The sequence below is a fragment of the Astatotilapia calliptera genome, chromosome 10, assembly GCF_900246225.1.
Source record: "Astatotilapia calliptera chromosome 10, fAstCal1.2, whole genome shotgun sequence".
NCBI lineage: Eukaryota > Metazoa > Chordata > Actinopteri > Cichliformes > Cichlidae > Astatotilapia > Astatotilapia calliptera.
In genome coordinates this window covers 18,765,498-18,786,861 of record NC_039311.1, presented here as the reverse complement: position 1 = coordinate 18,786,861, position 21,364 = coordinate 18,765,498, and the positions used below count along the sequence as shown (strand labels likewise).

The 21,364-nt window shown below is 41.4% G+C and overlaps 2 protein-coding genes across 2 annotated transcripts; both read right to left on the bottom strand.

The window, feature by feature from the left end:
- Window positions 1-233: 233 nt before the first annotated feature.
- LOC113031000 (claudin-4-like) lies at window positions 234-2,177 on the bottom strand. The gene has a single exon (XM_026182815.1). The coding sequence runs from the start codon at window positions 1,954-1,956 to the stop codon at window positions 1,306-1,308; it is 651 nt and encodes a 216-aa protein (XP_026038600.1). The 5' UTR covers window positions 1,957-2,177; the 3' UTR covers window positions 234-1,305.
- A 2,561-nt stretch (window positions 2,178-4,738) lies between these two features.
- On the bottom strand, window positions 4,739-6,420 carry LOC113031124 (claudin-4-like). Its single transcript, XM_026183020.1, has one exon. The coding sequence runs from the start codon at window positions 6,096-6,098 to the stop codon at window positions 5,427-5,429; it is 672 nt and encodes a 223-aa protein (XP_026038805.1). The 5' UTR covers window positions 6,099-6,420; the 3' UTR covers window positions 4,739-5,426.
- Between the last annotated feature and the right edge of the window lie 14,944 nt (window positions 6,421-21,364).

The following is a 21,364-nucleotide window of genomic DNA, read 5'->3' as shown; positions in this document are numbered from 1 at the left end:
AGCTAAGAAGAATTTTATTAAAACTATTATTATTAGCAGTAGTATTACTATTATTTTGTTAATTTTCAACACATTTGAATTTACAATGGCAATATAGAACAGCAAATTAAGCATAGACACGTATTTGAACAATTTCACTCACTTAAGAAATGAAGAAATTATAAACTTACACACACACACACACACACACACACACACACACACACACACACACACACACACACACACACACACACACACACACACGAACTGCACAAACCAACCAAGCAAATACACAAAGAAAACCAACCAGTATCTGTGAAATACAAACACATATGTACTTTGCAAACTGCTGTGGTGTTACAAACATAAATATACTAAGAGGATCTTGGTTACATACTTTTTAAAAGGGTCTAAACATGGGATCCTTGGAGCATCACGGACACATAAATATACACTAAAGAGGTCCTTGGTTATATGCTTAACAAAAAAATGGACCAGACATGGGTTATAATCTATTCAAAAACTTTAAAAAATCATTGAGAAAAAATTGTGACTAACGCTCATTGTCAACTTCCAGAAAATAAAAAAATAAAAGAAAGGAGCATAGTGTAGAACATATTTGAATATTTGAACATTTTGAAATAAATTTTAAACACATGAATATACAGACATTTGAAATAAAGTTATCCTTACATGAAAAACTATTTTCTATTTGCACACACAGTGAAACTGTGAAAAGGAAGACAAAGTTTCACCTGGGGCAGTATTGGATCTATCTGTAGTTTCAGTCTCAGCAGAAACTCTCTTAAGCAAATATTACAGGTCATGCAAAACACACGCACACACGAACACACTGAACAATCACACCAACCAAATGCATGTAAAATGAGAGCTGACTCTTCCTGGTCATTGTCAGTGAAATGACAGATCACATTTTAACAGCAGGTTTCAGTGAAACACAACACCACGCAACCAGCCAAGAGCTAATAAGAGGACGACACACAGGTGTTTTCAAATTCACATAATGCCAAGAATTTAGTAGAAATATTTTCCCAGTTAAAAATCTTAAAAGAATAAAGTTATTTGTTTAAGCTCCCATGTTCAAGCACTGAAAAATCGAAGTCTTTTATTTTAAGCAAAACAAAAGGATGTGAATAAACATATCAGCTAAAAGCAAAGCAGAAGATTAATATTTCTACAGCATCTTCATCTCGGAGTCTTTCAGTCGGATTCACGCTGTGGTTTCCGGTAAAAAAAAGTAACATGCATACAGACAAAAACTCACACACAAAAATAATTTTCCTTTCATCCTTCACCATTAATTCAGACGTAGTCTTTCTTGTCATATCCTCCACCTGCACTAATGCTGCGTGGGGCCGAGTACCCCATCCTGGGTGGCAGATATTTCTTTTCTTTTGGTGGGCAGCTAGTGCACAACATTGCCCCTCCGATCAGAAACAGTCCGGCTGCAGCCCAGCCTATGTAGAGTGACGCCCCTAGCTCCATCTTCTGAGACGTGAGCAGAGTAGGGTTGTAGAAATTCATGATGATAACATTGGCAGTCCAAGAAACAGGGATGAGAACCAAGAGGCCACTGAGGATGAAGAAGACACCAGCGATGATCATCACTTTGGCTTTGCTTCCTTCCTCTTCAATGCAGTTGGTGCACTTGGCGCCGACTATGGAGATCATGACGCCCAGCACTCCGAGTATAATGGCAACAACCATCATTGCTCTGGATGCCTGCAGTTCCTGAGACAAGGCCAGCAGCGAGTCGTAGACCTTGCACTGCATCTGACCTGTGCTCTGGACAACACAGCTCATCCACAAACCCTCCTGGATGATCTGAGCAGTGACGATGTTAGCGCCGATGAAGGCAGTCACCCTCCACATTGGTAGGGCACATGATAATATGGCTATAAGAAAACCAATGACTCCAAAGGCAATGCCCACGATCTCCATACCCATCGACATGTTCGCTCTCGTGTGTGGTGACAGAACAAAATCCAAAAAGCGAGTCCACAGTGTCCAACAAACTGAGTCCCTCAGGTGAGTCTTTGGTGAAAAGGATTCTGCTTTACTGTCAGGTGCTTGTTGAAGTGTGAGCAGCTGTATGAGGGTGTGGCGTAGCTTTAGGATGCTGCTACAGAAACAAGATATCTTTATACCTCGAGAGAACAAGGAGGAGTCCTCTGGTGTTGATGTCAGCGAGAGGCTGTCTTCACATACACACAGAACAAATACACACATGTGAACATACAGTGGAGGAGGGGAGCTTGAGGCAGAGCAAGAGAGCAGTGATGTGATGGAGGCAAGGTGTGGCTGTGGTTTGTGGGGGATGGGCAAAGGTAGTTCTCTCTTAAATTCCAAGAACTATGTAAAACATGTCACCTGTTTTCTCCCAGGAACCGATTTCACCATCACGTGGGTGGACTCACACATCCCTTCATACACGTCCCTACCAAGCACTTATCTGCACAATCTTATCCACAAACACATCACACTTCATACATCAAGTTACTGTTGCAAAATGCTCAGTATTTTGTACAAACCACTGTCATTGTTGCACATTTCTATAGCACTATCTTGTGTCTGCATCGTTCTGTTCTGTCTGATGTTACACTGCCTTTGTTTTCTTTTTTTCTGTTTTGTTGCAATTTTGGCACACTTGCACTTAATCTACTCCTGTGTTGATTGTCTTTTATATGTTATATGTAGCACCATGGTCGTGTAGGAACGTTGTCTCGTTTCACTGTGTATTGTACGGCTGCACATGGCTGGAATGACAATAAAGCCTCTTGACTTGACTTGATGTGTGTGATTAAACTGTGACTGTACAAAGTAATAATGAAGAAGACACCAAAACGAGGCACTTGACCTTCTAATTCACTGCATATGAATGAATGAAAAAAAAAGAGCATAAAAAAGTTACTGGCTAACTGTAAATGCTAGTTTGCATTAAGTGATTAACATTACGGGGCAAAAAAAAAAAATCCTTTGACCTCAGGCTACTTCAAAAGCTTTGTTGTGAATCAGAAACTTAACCATGGTGAAAAATAACCCTCAGGTAATTTATTTTGGTTTCATTCATTCAGACTTTTAACGACAGTCAGGATTTAGTGTCTGGAAAACAATCCCAGAGCTCTTCTGAGAACCGGAATAACTGCATCAAGAACAAATATGAAGAGAGAGAAAACATAACAGTGCTGTTGTCTGACACCCTAAGCATACAGAGAGAGCGTGACCTTCTCAGTATCGGTTAGACTCTGACCAATCATTTTCCTGAAACACACACATGTCCACCCAAGAAAAAGCGAGCTACAAAAGCTCCCTATCACTTTGTAATTCAGCAAACAATTTATAGAATGAGTTCTGAAAAAGTATTATTTAAAAAAAAAAAAGAAAGATAATGAAATGAACCCCCCTATGATTGAACTTTTAGCTGACCCCAAACTTTTGAGTGGAACTATGTGCTGTAATGTGATCTATATGGGTTTTAATGCATGTTAGGAAAGTAGACTCATTATATTTTTTTAAGAATTTTAAAATTTTTGGTAATGATTTTCTAATAACCTGTAAAAAGAGAGATTTTATTACATATGTAAAACACAGTTCATATAATAATTTCTGCTGGTTATGGAAACTAAAACGTTTCTTTCAAATGCACAGCTCACGATAACAAGCTTAGTGACTTAACGTTTCTGCTGTACACACAACTGCATGTCAACAATGTGCTGTCATAAACCAAAATAGGGCTCAAACATATAAAAACAAGACTGAAAAAAATAAGGGAGCCTGTTTGCAGTTTCATCATGAACATCGGGATCAGATGTTTATGTATTACATCATCCTTTCATGAATGACAACTGCTATTACAACAGCTAACACCTGTGTTACCAAAAACAAACGCATTAGCATAAGCAGCAGCTGTTTCCCCCCCAGTAATTTAAGATAAAGATCTCCACCAAACAAATAGAAGAATACATGCTGATGGTGTTTCTATTACTGCATTACACCTTAGATGAACCACATTTACTCTCCTCACAAGTTTGCAGATTCAGATTAACGTCTGTATTTTCTTTAATACTTATTAATGGGAATAGATTTCTTTATCTATGGCCTTTATGTCTCATTACCAAGGAGTTTCAGTAGTTTCAATAAAAGCCTTTCCTGGTTGTTGAAAGTTTACTCAGTGTACTGATGAGCGGAGTCAGTCATGTGCTGTAATGGCGCAGCACAGGGTGGCTGCTCACATGCTAAAGGTCAGGATAATTTGACTATTCAAACCAGGAAAAAGTTGGTATCTGTGAAGGCACTGAATCAGACAATAAACAGAAGGGACATTTTCCCAAATGACATCAGATTTCATGCGTGAGTTTCAGAAGAGACTCTGATGAATGTGTAATGAACTTGGTACATTTATTTATGTGACCTGTTGTGCTTTACTTAAAAAAATGTTGTTAAAATGTTGTCCAGTGGATTACGTATTACTCTTAGTTTCTTCCGTCTTTCTACAGAATTTAGAAACCTGTTTACATGCACTCTTGTAGAACATTAAACAGTCAATCAATGTTAAACCAGTAGTTACTTGTAATTACTTTATTAACCTAAAGTATTTTAATCAAGTCAGATTCCAAAATAAAATATTTGTATTTATGGAGTCAAATGCATTATAAAAGTTGTATCAAAAATCAGATAATATTAAGATTTTTTTGTCAAACACACAAAGGTGAATACGTAGAAATGAAGGACATTAAGTAAAGTACAATACATGAAAGTTTGTCAGATTTAAAAACGGTAGGAATACAGAAACATCAAATGATAAAATACGGAAGAATGAACAAATAAAATTACTTACGTATCATTCTAATAAATCATACATTTGCCACCCTTTTGACCTTCGTTTGAAGCCGAGGGTGAGCTCCACTTTGCTCAGCTGCATGCTGTTTCACATCTGTGACTCAGCATGTCTGTTTTGTACGAACGTCCAAAAAGTCATCACATGAAACTTATTCCAGTTACGGTGTCTGTCTGCTTTGAATCTATGATAGTTTGTATATACAAAGTCATCAGTACATTGATCATTAGAATAACGACCGTCCACAACAGACACTAATGCTATGAATGTTATATTATGAATAAATATATATAATATTTTTTTCTCTGCAAATGTTTCTTCACAGTGCTGTGACAAAGAATCACATCGTTTGCCATAACTGATCATGATCACAATTTCAATCTGCTCAGTTAGACTAAATATAGAGAATATGTAAACATTGTCCTAAAGAAACTGCAAATTCAGTGTCAAGACTATATAGACATTCTTGTCATCCTAAATATCGATAGATTTCCGTACACCATAACATTTGTATCTGTTTAACTACATTTTTATAAAAATAGCATGCAATCCCCTCCAATCCTCTTTAGTTTTTGTCCTTTTCCACTCACACATAGTCCCTTCTAGTATAGGAGCTTTGAGCTGCCGACATCGGAGCGGCTGAGTATGCTGCACGACTCTGGGGCTGTATGTTATACTTCAGTGGTTTGTCTTCCTTTGGAGGGCAACTGCAGCAGAGGATAGCTCCCCCAGTGACCAGCAGGGCTGAGGCAGCCCATCCCACATACAGTGATGCCCCGATCTCCATCTTCTGCCCAGCAGGGACGATTGGACTGTAGAACTCGACGACAATGGTGTTTGCTGACCAGGAAACAGGCACTAGTTGAGCCAGACCTGCTATGATGAACGCCACTCCAGAAGAGATCATCACCTTGGCTTTAACCCCATCCTCCTCGATGCAGTTGGTGCACTTGGCTCCCACCATGGCAATGAGGAGAGCAATCAACCCCACTAGGATGGCAACAACTGTGAGTGCCCTGGCAGCCTGGAGGTCCTGAGGTAAAGCCAGCATCGAGTCGTAGATTTTACATTGCATCTGGCCCGTGCTCTGGACCACACAGCTCATCCACAGACCCTCCCAGTACACCTGAGCAGTGACGATGTTGGCGCCAATAAAGGCCGAGACCCTCCACATTGGAAGGGCACAGCTGGTCACAGTGAGAGCCCACCCCAACACTGCCAGGGTGATGCCGGCCAGCTCAAGTCCAAAAGATGCCATGGTGCAACCACGCAGTCCTTTTTTATATTTTCTCTCCCTGTGTTTCAAGACAAGATAAAGTTTTTTCTCCCTTCTTATTTTCTCAAGTTCTTTTTCCTTGTGTTTGCTTCAGTGACTATCTCAAGCCTTTGTTATTTGGTCCTTTAATTTCCTCTTTTCTGCACCTCTCTCCAAAAGGTACGCCCTTTTCTGAAGCTGTAGCCACTGTAGTTCCTGCTGAATCCACTCAGTGTACTTCCTCCAGGGACTTTCTGCACCACGTATTTGTCCGTTCTTGAGCAGCCGTTGACCCTTATCTGTGTACCTTTTTATTATAAACTGGTGTGACCCACCTAGGGGATGACATCACTCGCCAAACTAAGCCAATCAGGTGAGTCCTGTGCATCGGCCTCATTTATCGCCTGGGTGTGTTGGCACTCGTTTGTGTGCTTTTTCAAATGAAGAGTGTTTTCATGGTTTAACCTTTTGCCCCTGGTAGCTCTAGGTGTGCCTGTTTTATTGCTGCTAATAGATAATGAGTGGCCAGGACAGGCCTTGTTATGCAGTTGATAAGTGACCACACAGGACCGCATGCTTTCTAAAAGATTTGTATGTAAGCGTTAGCATACATAAAGCGTGTGTGTACACAGAGTGGGAGAGACAGAGGAATAAAAAGAATCTGCACAGATTATTATATTTGACTTGATGTTATTTTTTTCCATTTCCAGTTTTCTGTGTCACATTTTTATAGCCGCAGCTGACACACATTATTACAGTTTTAACACCAGTGACGCGTACCACAGTAGTTCCCGCAGGGTTAGAAATTCATAACTAGTTTCGCAGTAAAACTGAGTTAATGTTAAACTAGAAGCAGAAAGAATGCACTATATACCTGTGTTACTATGCCTTGTGTGAACTTAATAGGTTGCTGTAAATTCTACTACTGAATGCTAGTCAGTTTCTACCAACAAGTTAATACTAGTACTATACATAGAAAAAAATTGTCCGGCTGTAATTACATTCACAGTAATTAAAGTTACAGAAACATTTTTTTAAAGGACACGATTTATACAGTGCCAAATCACAACAGTTGTCTCAAGGCACTTTATTGTGTATGGGAGCCAATGAAGGGAAGCCAATATAGGAGAAATATGCTCTCTCTTCTAGTCCCTGTCAGTACTCTTGCTGCAGCATTTTGGATTAACTGAAGGCTTACAGTAGTTATTGTAAATTTAATTAATGGTTATTTACTGTAATCTAATTTGCAGTAATTTTTTTTACTGCATTTGTATGTACAGTATTTGCAGCATGTATTCATTTATAGTATTTTATTTCTCCATTTTATTTTACTGTATTTTAAATTATTGCACTGTTAATGTGGTTATTTTGTAATGTTGCAGGATTAACATAGTTAATCAGAAAATTAGTCGTGAATGCCTAAAATGAATTTTAATTGTTGAAAGCACAAATTACAAGTGCGTATATACTTTAACCATTATGGTTAAAATTAAAAGGCAACAAAAATGCCAAACCAGAAGCGGTAAAAACGCAAAGTGTTAAATTCATGAGGTGCACTTGAATTGATGTTGTATTTGAAGAGAGGAAAAAAGCAGTGGTACAAAATAAGCTAAAAATCCACCTGGCCCATCTGACATGCAACTGGTATGTTTGATGCTGCAGTGTTTGGTCTGATTTTAATCGGGTGGTTGCTAGATAACATGACGTGTAATCCAAGTTTTGTGGCTATAGGTTTGAATATTGTGCGTAAGGTGTGGTTGGGGCTGGAGATATATCTGTGTGCCAGTTTTGCTTGCTGACCTGATTTTGTAAAAAGAGGTCATGAGCAAACATAGGCTTATATCTATAGCTTATCTATCTACAGTTATCTCATCATTAACTAAGGTAAAGTGAAAAATTGATGATGTATAAAAAAAGTTTACTGTAGTTTTACAAATCATTCTGAGGGGAACATGAGTATCTGGACCACATTCATCATAATCCATCCAATAACTAGCAAATCAAAGTCACCATACAGCAGATAAAGTTCTAACATAAACCGTCTTTACTGTATTTCAGGTAGAGTTAATTTACTGAGTCCCAAGTAAACTTGTTATTCACTGGGCTTGGACACACAAGTCATCTTCAGATAGAAGTGATTTGTTAAAGCAGATAGACACTGCAGCGCAGAAAAATCTTTAACTTACATCAGCTCTGATCAGAGAGCTAATAATTAGCAGAATTATGAGGAACTCTTTTTCTTAATGTGTTACCTTCAACAAGTTTTTCTCAGTAACATCACACGTAACACAAGTAACAGTGGCTTGATGCAGAAAAATAATTTTAGTTATACAGTTCACATGTAAGCACAGTGTCTCTCTTTTTATTCGGGTTAGCATACTACACTGTGCTGTGCTTTTAAGCGGACTGAGGCAGACAGAATGAGGTAAATTACTTCTGAGTCGTGCTTAACGTGAAATAAGGATTTCTCTAATCTTTGATGACCCAGAAAAACTACATAATGAGGAAGAAGACTTCTTTACAACAAGACCTAATGGACTCTTAATAAAAGTCACTGACCCGTGTCTCGATACCTTTGTCAAACTCATTGCTGATATCCCCATTGCAACTATAATAATCTGCGGCGGAGTGGCGCAATCAAAGTCCGGGCTTAAATCAGATTGAGATGCTTTGACATGACCTTTAACGCCATTCATGCTTGAGAAGAGTGAGAAAAAATTCCTGCATGGCGATGCAAAAAATTCCCTTTCAGTCAGCACAGATGCTCAATTGTAGTTTTTACTCCCAAGGGTGGCACAGCTAATTATTTATTTTAGAAGGAAAATTCTGTTTTCACACAGGGCAACGAAGGTTTAGATAGCTTTCACCCCTTAATAAATGACATCACCATTTAAAAACTGTGTTTTGTATGTACACAGGCTATCTTTGCCTAACATTAAACTGTGTTTGACAAACATTTAAGTGTGACAAAAATGTACTTGTTTCAAAACATGAAAATAAGGACTTATACAAAAGTACAGAGTAGTAAAGTATTGTGAAGAGACCTACTGTGTTCTTAGTATCAGTCACTGAGTCTGTATTTCCATGAAAGTGTCTCAATACTTTTGTCTACCTGATCACACTTTGTCTTGCATACGTGTACACTTTATCAAACTGTAATATTTGTCAAACACTCCCGGTCAAAAAAAAGGTGACCCAGAAACCACGATAAGATAAAGCCTAATAAAAGGCAATTATTAAGATAATGTTGTATTTGGGAAGGAAACAATACAGTGAACCAACAACTCAAATCTGATTGTCAATTGTATGTCTTTATTTGCGTGTTTAAACAAGAAATATATGATAGTGCAGTTATTATTCTTGCTTCCTTCCTTTCTTTGCTTTTGCTCCAAATCTATCCTTTGTGTACACAAGCCACTAGGCAAATTTTTGGCATCACTGTAGCTGCTAATAATGCATGATAGTAGTCGGACCTGACATTAAGCAAACTTGCCTGAACAATCCACCAAACTAGAGACCATCTGCAGCTTCTGGAGCATCAGCTGGCTTTAAAATTAATTTGTGCAAGTTAATGAATGCTCATTACTCATTTTTGCTGCTTTCTCACTGATACCATTATAATCAATATACTCAAACATTTGTGGTGGCTACTGCTATAGTCTCTACAACTTGCACTTGCCGTGGCAATTTTGGACAGATCCCAGCTGAAGGATAAAAGAGAAATTGATATATTTCAATAATATATTTCATGTTATCATTTTTATACTTAGCTTCATTATCTGGTAATGTTTTAGCATTAGCTAAAATACACAACCATCAACAGTGAAGAGCCAAAAGAAGCAAATGATTAGGAACACTTGACAATGATTGCTGGCATTAGATAAAGGAAGGAGTGAAAAAAAAAGGTTCATCATTGATCATAGGACCAGTATCTCATTTGCTTTATGGTGAGACCTTGTTTTATTTTGAGTATCATATCTGACCTTGAACTGTAAGATAATATCAGCTTTATTATTAGTACGATATTATTAGTAACTTGCAAGAAACTGAGTAAAACACTCAGTTGTCAAGAAACTTAAAGAATTCCAGGCGCTTTTCTTTCCAAGTTTCTTAGACAGCACTGTAAGCAAATTCATCCAAGATTTTGGGGTGATCTGGTGACTTTGCCATAATTATGTTGTTTCATCAGTCAGTGAAAATGCTAGCTCAGTAAACCTTGATTGATCACTAGAGATGTGTTAGTTGGAAAGATACAAAATTTCTACCCCACTAAATGTGATCCATGATAGTCACTTAAGTGATAAGTCCGGTGGTATTGATTTCAGGCAACAGTAATGCAATGGTATAAAGCAAAACTGTGTAAGTAGGAATGTTCTTCCTCAGGGGTGGTTAGCCATTTAGGTATAAGCAGCTTATGTCATGGTCCTGCAGCCCTGGGCAGTATGTGACTTACTCTGAATATTCTTGCATCACAAGTTTTCTTTGGGTTTGGCAGACACAAAGTAAGTTGCATAAAAGGAGAGTTGATGTTGTCATGGTCCTGGGTCGGTGATCCAATGTTTTGTGTTTTATTAATTAATGCTTTCATTATTATTTATAATTTCTAGTCTCTTGGTTTCTGTGCATTCCCTGTGGTTCCGCGTTTAGTTACTCTTGTCTCCATGTCTCAGAGTCTAGTCTCGTCTCTCTTTTCATGCCCCCAGTCTCGGTGTAATGTCTGCCTCGACAGACATTACGGCATACTTCTAATTTAATCACACATTCAAACCATTTGGTGAATAATGATCAGTCAGTGACCATCTGGTAACCCCTTGTGGCTACTAAAATAATAATAATAATACTAGTAAAGTATATATTTTTTGGTGTAGAAGGAGGGGTACATACATTTTTTCTTTGACATTTAGCTTCATTTACTCTAATTCATTGAGAACTATCTTGCGAGTGCACTAAGCAGTATCGTAAAGCTGGTTACTGCACTTTAGAATTAGTTATAAAAATGAATTTGTTTTTTGAACATAGAAGCATCTAAATGTCTTCCTGGAGGTTGGTAAAGATATTAGTTAATATATGAAGCTTTAAATACACATGGAGTAGTTTTAGATAATAAATCCATGGTTCTGCCTTACGAAGGATTACACGACCTACCGAGGCCTCAAATACCTTGTTCCTTGTAAGTATAATTAATGAAAGTTTCTCATCCAGAGTCAGTTGTATCTGTGATTCAGTTATGAGGATGGCCTTTTTCTTAAAAAAAAAAACTAAGCAAAAGAAAAACCACATGTAAAACCAAACAGCAGATTTATCACCTTAAAATTATGAATCTAATTTTGGTGTGACAGTAATGTTTTTACATCCTTCTCTGCTAACTTGTTTCTGTTGAATGAATTGTAAATACTAGTAATACCCCAGCTTGTGCCTTTGTGGGAAATAGAACGATCGTATCAATACTGTACTTGCGTTGTGTTACTAATTAAACTCAGTACACTACAACTTCAAGTGCTATGTACTCAACAGGATAAGAGATGCAAAACAAAAACTAGAAGCATGAATGCTGACTCAAGTGTTTTGATCGGCCAGTTATGCAACCCAGTTCCTGGAACTGCCTGTTGAGAATTATTCACCAAGAAGCAACAGGAAGACTATGACTACTGGAAAGTTTAGATATTATTTTGCCATAAAATGGTCTCAGAGAGCTGGATCTCAATTGAAAATAATTTGAATATGTTATTGAGAATGGTCTATGATTATCAATAGTGATATTTTTTTTAATATAATTTTCACTGAAGCAGATTTACATTTTGTGGATAATTTCAATGGATTGTTTTGTCAGTTGATGAATTAGTTTCAGTTTACAGAGGGATTACCCATTTTGTGTTTTCTACCTCTGTGTGTGTGTTTGAGAACCTTCATCATATCTAAAGGGGGTGTAAACAGGGATTTCAAGCGTAAACAGCAACCGTATCATTTGGTTAACTACCAGAGGAAATCCAGATAGTATATCTGTATGAGTATCAACCCACTGCCAACACAAGGAGCATAGTAACCCGAATACAGAAAACATGAGAGGCACTTTTTCCTCTTTCACCTACAGTAACACTTAAACTGTTAGTCAGTTTTCAAATAATAGATAAAACTTTATATTTAACATATTTAACTGAGTATTTATCTCTTTCCAGATTACAGATTGAACTGTCTGCAGCGCTACTTCATATAAAACATTAAAAAGCTTCTTTCATATTAAGATATTAATCACAAGCTCTCACTGAGATACAGTACTCTGCAAAAGTCTAATGCCATTTCTTCATCCACTCTTTTTGCTTCCAGATTTCTTTGAATGCTTTAAAATGGTTTTGATCAAAAGTTCTCTGGACTTTCCCAAGGTCTTTCTCAAGTTTTTCTTTGGACAGTGTTTGCTTTTTCACTCATTTTCAACGACAAAAACATTTCAGTAATGTTTTTTTTTTTTTTTGTAAAGCCACTTTATATCTACAAAGGAATCATTGAAGGATAAAAACAGGCCCCTAACTCAAATAAGAACCAAATTTACATCTAAAAGATTGGAAATTTGGCTTATGTTAGCATGAGGAAATGAGAAAATTGGACAAGTGGTTAACAAAAAAAAGAAGTTACAGTATCTGAAAGTCATTTCTTCAATCATGAAAGCAGAAAAATGTCAGATTGTGATCCATCACGCAGTACTACTTGGAAAGCGTCTGATTGATAGCAGCTTCATTTTTAAGCACAACAGCGATTCCAAACACACTATTAGCCATTTTGGCCTCTCCAGAGCTTGAATGGGAAGAAAAGTTTGCCAACATTGAGAGCTTTGAATGTCCTTCATGAAACCTGGGAAATTATTCTTGAAGACTAAAGAAATTAAAAGGAACTTTTCCCAAGAGAGTTCAGGCTGTGCTGAAGAATGAAGGTGGACATACTAAATATTGACTTTTAAGCTAGTTAGAACTGTACAAACACGGTTTTTGCTTCATTTACATTATTTTAACTGTTTGTATGTTTAGGCGATTTAAAAAAATTCTTTTTTCAAATATACTGATTTTTCAAGTTTCCAGCAAACTGTCAATCCCATTTCATTTCAAGCAGTTCAGTGCACAGAGAGATGGTGATTTCCACAGGCAGCCTTTGTTGTCTGTTCTTCTGTTCTAGAAGCAGAACGTTGGCTACAAAGCCATAAATGCTCTAAAGGAGGGTGGAGCCTTGCATTTAATGGGTGCTTAGAGAGTTATGGTCACATAAGAAATGGAAATAAAGGATGTTTGAGCACAGGTGATAGCACACTTTCACAATCTTCCAGACATATATCTCTTAGTACATGTACTGCATCGAAAAAAAGGTTAAAGTTGATATTACTTTCTGTAAATGCAAAGTTTCAAATTAATAGGCTGCTTCTACTAACTGCAACCTCAGATTCTGGTTACGCAGAAAAAGAGTTCACATCACCAACTGCGTGTGCATATGCCATACATGCACAAGCACAAAAATAGACACTGCTGTCACCTATTGGGCACAACGAGGAATAACAGATAAAAGGGGAAACATAGCAGACAAAACAGAGTTTATCATTCTCCTTTGATTTCAATGCTTTGATTTGCTGCAATAGCTGCAAAATCCAGACATGCCAAATATGTTGTACATCACCTCACTGACTACTCTTTGATGCCTTCATCCACTCACCCTAAATGAGCTTCATACACAACAAAAGCTCTTTTCTTGTAACCTTCAGCAAACAAAAAGCTCTTGTATGTTCACATTTACAATTGGCCTTCAGTCTGAGCTTCAGAACACTCACAGAGCTTCTCTCACCTCCAACCTCAGCCTGCAGTTTGTACGCCTTCTTAATATTTTTCCCACTTCATAAATCACATATTTATTTGAAAAATAAAGTTTGGACACTGTGTAAAATGTAAATAACAACAGACTGAAATGATTTGTAAATCTCATAAACCCCCAATAGAATATAAAAAACATATCAGTTGTTTAAGGAAATGCAATATTTTAGGAAATATATTTGCTGATTTTGAAGCAACATATCTCAGTTTGTAGTGTTACGGGTCCCAAAGATGAAGACCACGATGACAATATGTTACCTGTAAAAGCAGGTGAAGAGCGGAGTAAGGAAGACACGATGCGTCTCTGCTTTCCTCCAGAACGTGTCTGAGTCTGATTTATTTCACACAAATAAATGCTATAAAACACTAAACATGAGCTTTCAATATACTGTTCAGCTGGTTCCTCATTCACATCAATTACCTTTACTTATTTCACAACATCAGTGAAATATACTCTTTTAACTGGTTCAGTTTCTTAAGTTCACACTTCTTTCCATAACAACTACATTCTTTTATCATATCAATAAACACATCACATTGTCTTCTGCAGTGTCTTACTGGCTAAACAGTTATATTCAATAACAGCATTGGTAAATACATTACATTTGTTCCCTCCAGTAATTTACTGGCAAAATCACTATTTAGTGCATCATGAAACACAGCTTGTTTAATTAACCCGTGAATGCCTCTGTTAGCTACACAGAGTTGCTCAGAGTGCTTGTGTTACACTAGCTAATCTACTCAGTCACTTTCAACATAACTATTAACATTCACATCTCACAGAACTGATTCGATTGGAGCATTACAACACGTTTGCACCGAGCATAGGAGCGCACTGACTCTGCTTCACGAGCGCTCCACCTAACGAGCGGGCTCGCGGTGCGGTCGCACGGGACACTCCTCGGGTTTTCTCCCGCGTTTACATGTAATTAACTCGGGCGGACCGCCTTAACTCTCTCATTCACGTTAACGTGGGTAACCATGGTAACAATAAACAACATTTTCGGTGCGAGCACCATTTACCGACCTGTAAAAGCAGGTGAAGAGCGGAGTAAGGAAGACACGATGCGTCTCTGCTTTCCTCCAGAACGTGTCTGAGGAAGCAGCGGAAGGTGGGTTCCACTTACTGCACCCCCAAACCCCGGAGCAAGCACCAAAGTTCCGCCCTCACTGCTTTCTAACATAAAATGAATCCCTATTACATGGATTTTCTATCCTCTTAAAGAACTGAAAATAAATACATATAGCAATGAAAAATGTCCCGTTACATGAGTGTTTTACACAAAATAACATTAATGTGGTCATTCCCTCACAGGGGTGCCACACACTCCCCTACAACAAAAGTGGCTCCTGACACTTGAAACAAATTTACACTCCCAATCTCTGTATTCTCGTCAAATCTCGGACAGTGAATAATCAAACCCTTAAATTAAAACTTCAAGCACTTAGGAATGTTTGGTTCTCTAGGATTAAGCAACCACCATAGTTTAGGGCTTCTTCCTAATAACTACATATGGGGTAGAGAAGAGAGATATATGGGACCTGGACGACCGGTGGGCCTTGGAACGAAGATAGGCTTGGTTGTGGGGGCCACAGGGTGGCCGAAGGCACGAGGTAAGTATCTACCATGTTTACAGTGGGCCGTGACTGGTATGTTGGATGACCTAGAGATGAATAGGTGAGCATTTGGCCTGGACGCCTCTGTCGGGTGGATCGCCTCAGTGGGGCAGGTGAGCTAGACTGAGAGTCTCCTACCTGCTCATCACAGCACTCATGTCGAGGTAACTCAGGTTCCACTTCTGACTGAGGCAAGCTAAGGGCTGCCGAACTGTTACTCCCCTCGCGGTCACACTGGTGAGTCTCAACTTCATCTCCATTCTCAGGTGCCATGGGACCCCCTCTTCCTAATGGACCTCCTTCGTGGGCTCCAGCCACCTCTGACAGATTCTCAACAATGTCCTCGGCATCTATCACAGGTGTCCTTCGTCCTGGCTCTTCAAGATCTCTCGGGCTCAGAACAGATCCTCCTTCAAACTGAGCCTGCGTCTGCCTACCCGGTTCCAATCTGTCCTGGCTGACAGCCTGTTTCCCGGAAGGGACGGTTGTTCTGAACTCAGCCTGGATTGGTGGTACCCTCAGCCAGTAGCCACTACCCGGGTCATCATCTGAATCAGAGGTCTCAGCATTTTCTATCCGTCCTTCACTGTCTTTACCCCTCACTCGAGCATTGGTCTGTTTGTGAGTCGATCTTAAGGTTAGTTTAGTTGGTTGTGGTGGGAACTCTACTGGCAAATCATTGACCAAGAGGAGCAAGTTCCGGTGCAGGGTCCGAGTCCTTCCCTGGTCATTACCCTCTGGATGGACGACATACACTGGGTTATCCGAAGCCTGTTCCTTGACCACATATATCCTGTTCTCCCAGTAGGAGCGTAATTTGCCAGGTCCACCCCGCTCGCCTAAGTTCCTCACCAACACTCTGTCCCCTGGTTTCAGTACCACTCCCCTCACCTTCCGATCATAGTACGACTTCCCCTTAGCACTAGCCGAAAGGCTATTTTTGGTGGCAACCTGATAGGCCTCTGTCATTCTCTTACGCCACTTTTCAGCATACCCCCCGTGCGACACTGGTTCAGTTTCCTCAACCAGGCCGAACAGCAGATCGACCGGAAGGCGGGGGTGACAGCCAAAAAGCAAGAAATGTGGGGAATAACCAGTGGACTCATGACGAGTACAGTTATATGCGTGTACAACCTGTGGGAGATGATCTTTCCATGTTTCCTTTTCTTTGTCTGTCAGGGTACGCAACATCTGCAGCAAGGTGCGGTTGAATCGTTCTGCAGGATTACCCTGGGGGTGGTATGGGGATGTCCGAGAATGACCAACCCCTGAGAGCTGCCCAAGAGTTCGGAAGAGCTCATTTTCGAACTCTCGCCCCTGATCGTGATGGAGTTTGTTGGGGAACCCGAAGCGAGGTATAAAATCATTGTAGATCCGCTCGGCTGCAGTCCGCCCGGATTTGTTCTTGGTCGGGTAGGCCTGAGCGAACCGTGTAAAGTGGTCGACCACCACCAAAATGTATTCATACCCGCCTTTGCTTTTCTCAAGATGTAGGTAGTCTATACAGACAAGTTCAAGTGGTGAGTTGGACTTCAGGTTGCCCATGGGTGCACGCACATGAACTGTGGGTTTCTTTTGTTTAATGCAACAGCATTTCTTAGTGACGTAGTCCTCTATGCACCTCTTCATGTGAGGCCAATAGAACCTCTCTCGTGCGAGATGAAGGACCCTCTCAGTACCGACATGACCCATCTGGTCATGAAGATGTTTCAAGACCATAGGCTGGTACAGGAGAGGTAGGACTAGTTGTTTCCGTTCGGGTGTTCGTCTGTACAAGATTCCACTTTCGAGGTGTAATCGGTCCCACTCGCGGAGGAGTTTACAAGCAGATCCTTCTAACGACCTCCTGATACTCTCACTGAGTCTGACATTAGACTCTTTAAGTCTGATGACCTCCTTCATCGTGGGGTCATCCCTTTGTGCCTGCATCAGGTCATCAGGTTTGACTTCCTGGAGAGCCGCGCCTGGCTGCAGCATGGCATCCTGGGAGGAAGCTAAAAGGACAGCCGCCCACGCAACTTCTTTCTGCTGGGCTACTCTTGCTCCCTCCCAAGCCGCTCTCACCACCTCATGTGACAACTCTTCGGTGCACACTGACGCAAGGTTGTTCACATCCAGAGGAACGCGGGACAGCGTGTCGGCATCTATGTTTGTTTTTCCTGGCCTGTATTTGATGCTAAATCGGAAATCAGACAATTCCCCAACCCATCGATGACCAACTGCGTTCAGCTTAGCTGTGCTCATGATATACGTAAGCGGGTTATTGTCTGTGTAAATGGTGAAGTGTGGTGCATAGAACAGATAATCTCTGAACTTTTCACACACCGCCCATTTAAGAGCCAGGAACTCCAACTTGCCACTGTGCAGGTGGTAGTTCCGTTCAGCAGGTGACAGGGTTCGTGACCCATAGCCAATGGCGCGCAACTTCCCGCCCTGCTGTTGGTAGAGTACAGCGCCCAGTCCCTGCTCGGATGCATCAGTGTGCAAAACAAAGGGTTGGTCAAAGTCTGGATATGCTAGCACTGGAGGATGGACTAGCATGTCAACCAGTTGTTCCAGTACCCTCTGATGCTCAGGAGTCCAGTCTATGGGCGCCCTTGATGGCATTTGAGGCCCTTTGGTTTTACTCTGATGGCTACGAGTGGGCCGTTCTGAAGACTTGCTCTGGAGTAGCTCGTACAGTGGCTGAGCTATCCTCGAAAAGTTCTGTATGAAAGAGCGATAGTAGCTAAGGAAGCCCAGGACCCGCCTCAGATCACCCACCGTCTGCGGTGACTTGGTCTTCAGGGCCAAGACAGCCTCCAGATCCTTTGGGTCAATCCTGACGCCCTCAGCGCTAACTAAGCGCCCCACGTAACGAACTTCTGCTTTAAAAAGCTCACACTTCTCAGGCCGCAGCTTCACACCGTGGACCTGTAGGACCTGAAGAACTTTGCGGACCACCTCGACATGGGCTTCAAAAGACTGTGAGTAACAGAGGATGTCGTCAAGGTATGGTACGCAACAGTCATCCCTCAGCGAACCTAAGATCTCTTCCATACTTCTCTGGAAGGCGGCGGGTGCATTAGTGAGCCCAAACGGGATTCTCACCCATTCGTATAGGCCCCAGGGTGTGGTGAAGGCGGTGAGATGGCGGGAGCCTTCATCCACAAACCCCTGGTGGTAAGCCTTGCCTTGATCAAGGATGCTGAACCAGGAGTATCCCCCTAAGGTGTCAAGCAGGTCGCGTATCCGAGGTAGTGGGTGTCGGTCCGGAACAGTTTTCTGGTTCAATAGACGGTAGTCTATGCAAAGACGGAGTGAACCGTCTTTCTTCCGTACACACACGATGGGAGCAGCATAAGAGGACTTGGATCTTACTATCCATCCCTTCACCAGGAGGTCTTGCACGTACTCTTTAACCTCCTGTAGCAGCGGCTTAGGTATGGAAGTATATGCTCTCTGCACTGGTATGTCATCCTTTAGGTTTATCACCATTTTCAGATCAGGATTACAACCAATATCATTCCCATCCCTCGCAAAGGCCCTGCACTCGTCGAACAACATTCTCTCCACAATCTCTTTTTGTTCCTCCTCCAAATGTTCAAGGTTCACTGGCGGATGCCATGACGTTGGGAGAGGTTCAGCTGGCTCCACCGTTACCTCGCGAACTGTTACGGTAGGTTGGGACTCGTTTGGGGCCTCGGCCTCCACAATACGTTCAACCGGCTGTAGGGTGCCCAGGGCAGTCTTCCTCGTCAAGGTGATATCATGTTTGGTGTCGTTACTCAGGGCAATGGCGACGTACGGCTTAGCTGGATTCTGTATTTCAACTAACCCCGTCCAAACATCCAACTGCTCTAGGGCCTGATTACCCTCATCAGCCTCAAACAGCACCAAACAATCAGGTGGATTCATGAATGATGGAACCCGGCACTTTACCCAGGTGACCTGTCCAGCAGGGATAATCACATCCCTTTCACCTGTTCTCAAGCGCCCTTGCTTCATGTTTGGCTCTGCTGTCTGGATGAAGCTTACGACCACCTCAGCTTTCTCAGGGGGAAGACAGATGGCATTGCACAGCAAGGTAACAAGAGTAGGTATCAACCGCTCTGGTTGCCCCTCAATGATCTGTTCCAAGACATTGAAACCGATCAATGGTTTGTCCATTGGCAAAGTACTGACGAGGACCGGAGTACTGACGGAGAGGCTGGGGTCTTCACCCCCCGGTAAGTTGATCATGATGGGTACCCAGCCATCAAATGGTATGGTTTCCCCATTGACTGCGCACACTTTCAACTCATCAATTTCCTCGATGATCTCTGACAGAGGTCGCATGACTAAGTCAGGCAAGTATCTGTCTTTCCAATCTCGACTTATGATGCTAACTTGAGCACCTGTGTCAAGTAGTGCTTTCACTGCTAAGCCATTCAAATTACACTGTATGAGGGCTTTCTTACCGATTAGCTTAGCAACTGCCCCACGTTTAGTGTGGGGTGTCATAACACCAGACGTAGCGAGTGCCTCACCCTGCTGCCGGTTAACTCCTGATGTGACTGGTGAAGGGAGACTGGGTTTGCTACTGTTAAGGCTAGGTTGGGTCCTCACCTCCCTTAAGCGCTCACTGTGGGGCTCTCTTTTGGACTCGGTCACTGGGCGCCCCGCTGCAGAGACCGGTTCACGTTTCCCTGGTTCTTAGATTTTTTTAAGCAGCCAACCGCCCTGTGACCCTCTTCCCCACAGATGAAGCAATGGCAACAATCTGGACGGTTCTGTTCAACACAGTTTGGACACCCAAAGGTTTTGTCTTTTCTGTTTCTTGACCTGTTTTGTGAGTATGGGTTCGCTAGGTCTGAGGCTCGTGCTAGAGTCTGTTGTCTCATTGCCTCCACCAGCCCAGCGAGCTCATTAACTTTAGCTGTGAGTTCTTTAATCGGGTCAGTCTTAGTTATGTCAACTGGTCGGTCTTGCTTACTACATTCCTGGATGGTGTTGAGCTCAGACTGAGCACTATGTGCGTTAGTTGTGTTCTGTCGACGGGACGAGCCTATTCTCTTTTGCCTCTCACTTTCCTCACTAGTGATTCTCATTATGTGGCGCAAAATTGTTTCATCACTCACCTCTCCGCTTGACAACAGAGGTTTTAACTCTCGCCTAATGTCACTGTGCTTATACCCAAGCCCCTGGTAGACTGAGTGCAAGAAAACATCCTGAACAGTAGCTGGACTGTATTTTATGCCTGCATCAGACATTTTGGAGGTGAAGAGGACCCGCTGCTTCAACCCTATCACCCGGTAGAGAAACTGCTGTGGTGTCTCACTCTCGTCTTGTCTGGCACACATTAATTCCTGAAAGAGTTCTGTACTATTTTTCTCTCTCAGGTGGGCCTGGAGGAACCCCTTCAGTTCAAGTACAGTCAAATCGTCTTTATTGATTAGCATATCTTTAAAAGTTCCAGGCTTTATTATCCTGAGCACTCCACGAACTATCTCTGCGTCAGGGAAGCCTTCTCTAATCCCCTCATCCATCTGTTTGCAAATGTTGTTGTAGCTAATGTCGGATGAATGGTCACCAACTTGACCCCCTTGTACTCTAAATTCTCTTCTCTGGAGATAAGAGAGGTCTCTCAGAGAGATCATCCCCTCACGAGTGGGCTGGGCCCGTGACTGCCCGGGTGGGTTGGGTTGAAATGGGTCGCTCTGTGTTAGGTTAGCTTGAACTAGCAAACCTGTAGGCTGTCGAGGTGATTGTTCAGTGGGGACCATTACACTTTGTCTCAGTTTTTTACCAAGCGCCTCATAGCTATTTAACATCTCCTGCAGCTCA

Bases quoted from the DNA above. Each gene is read 5' to 3' on its own strand.
- LOC113031000 (XM_026182815.1), bottom strand. From the start codon at position 1,956: ATGTCGATGGGTATGGAGATCGTGGGCATTGCCTTTGGAGTCATTGGT.
- LOC113031124 (XM_026183020.1), bottom strand. From the start codon at position 6,098: ATGGCATCTTTTGGACTTGAGCTGGCCGGCATCACCCTGGCAGTGTTG.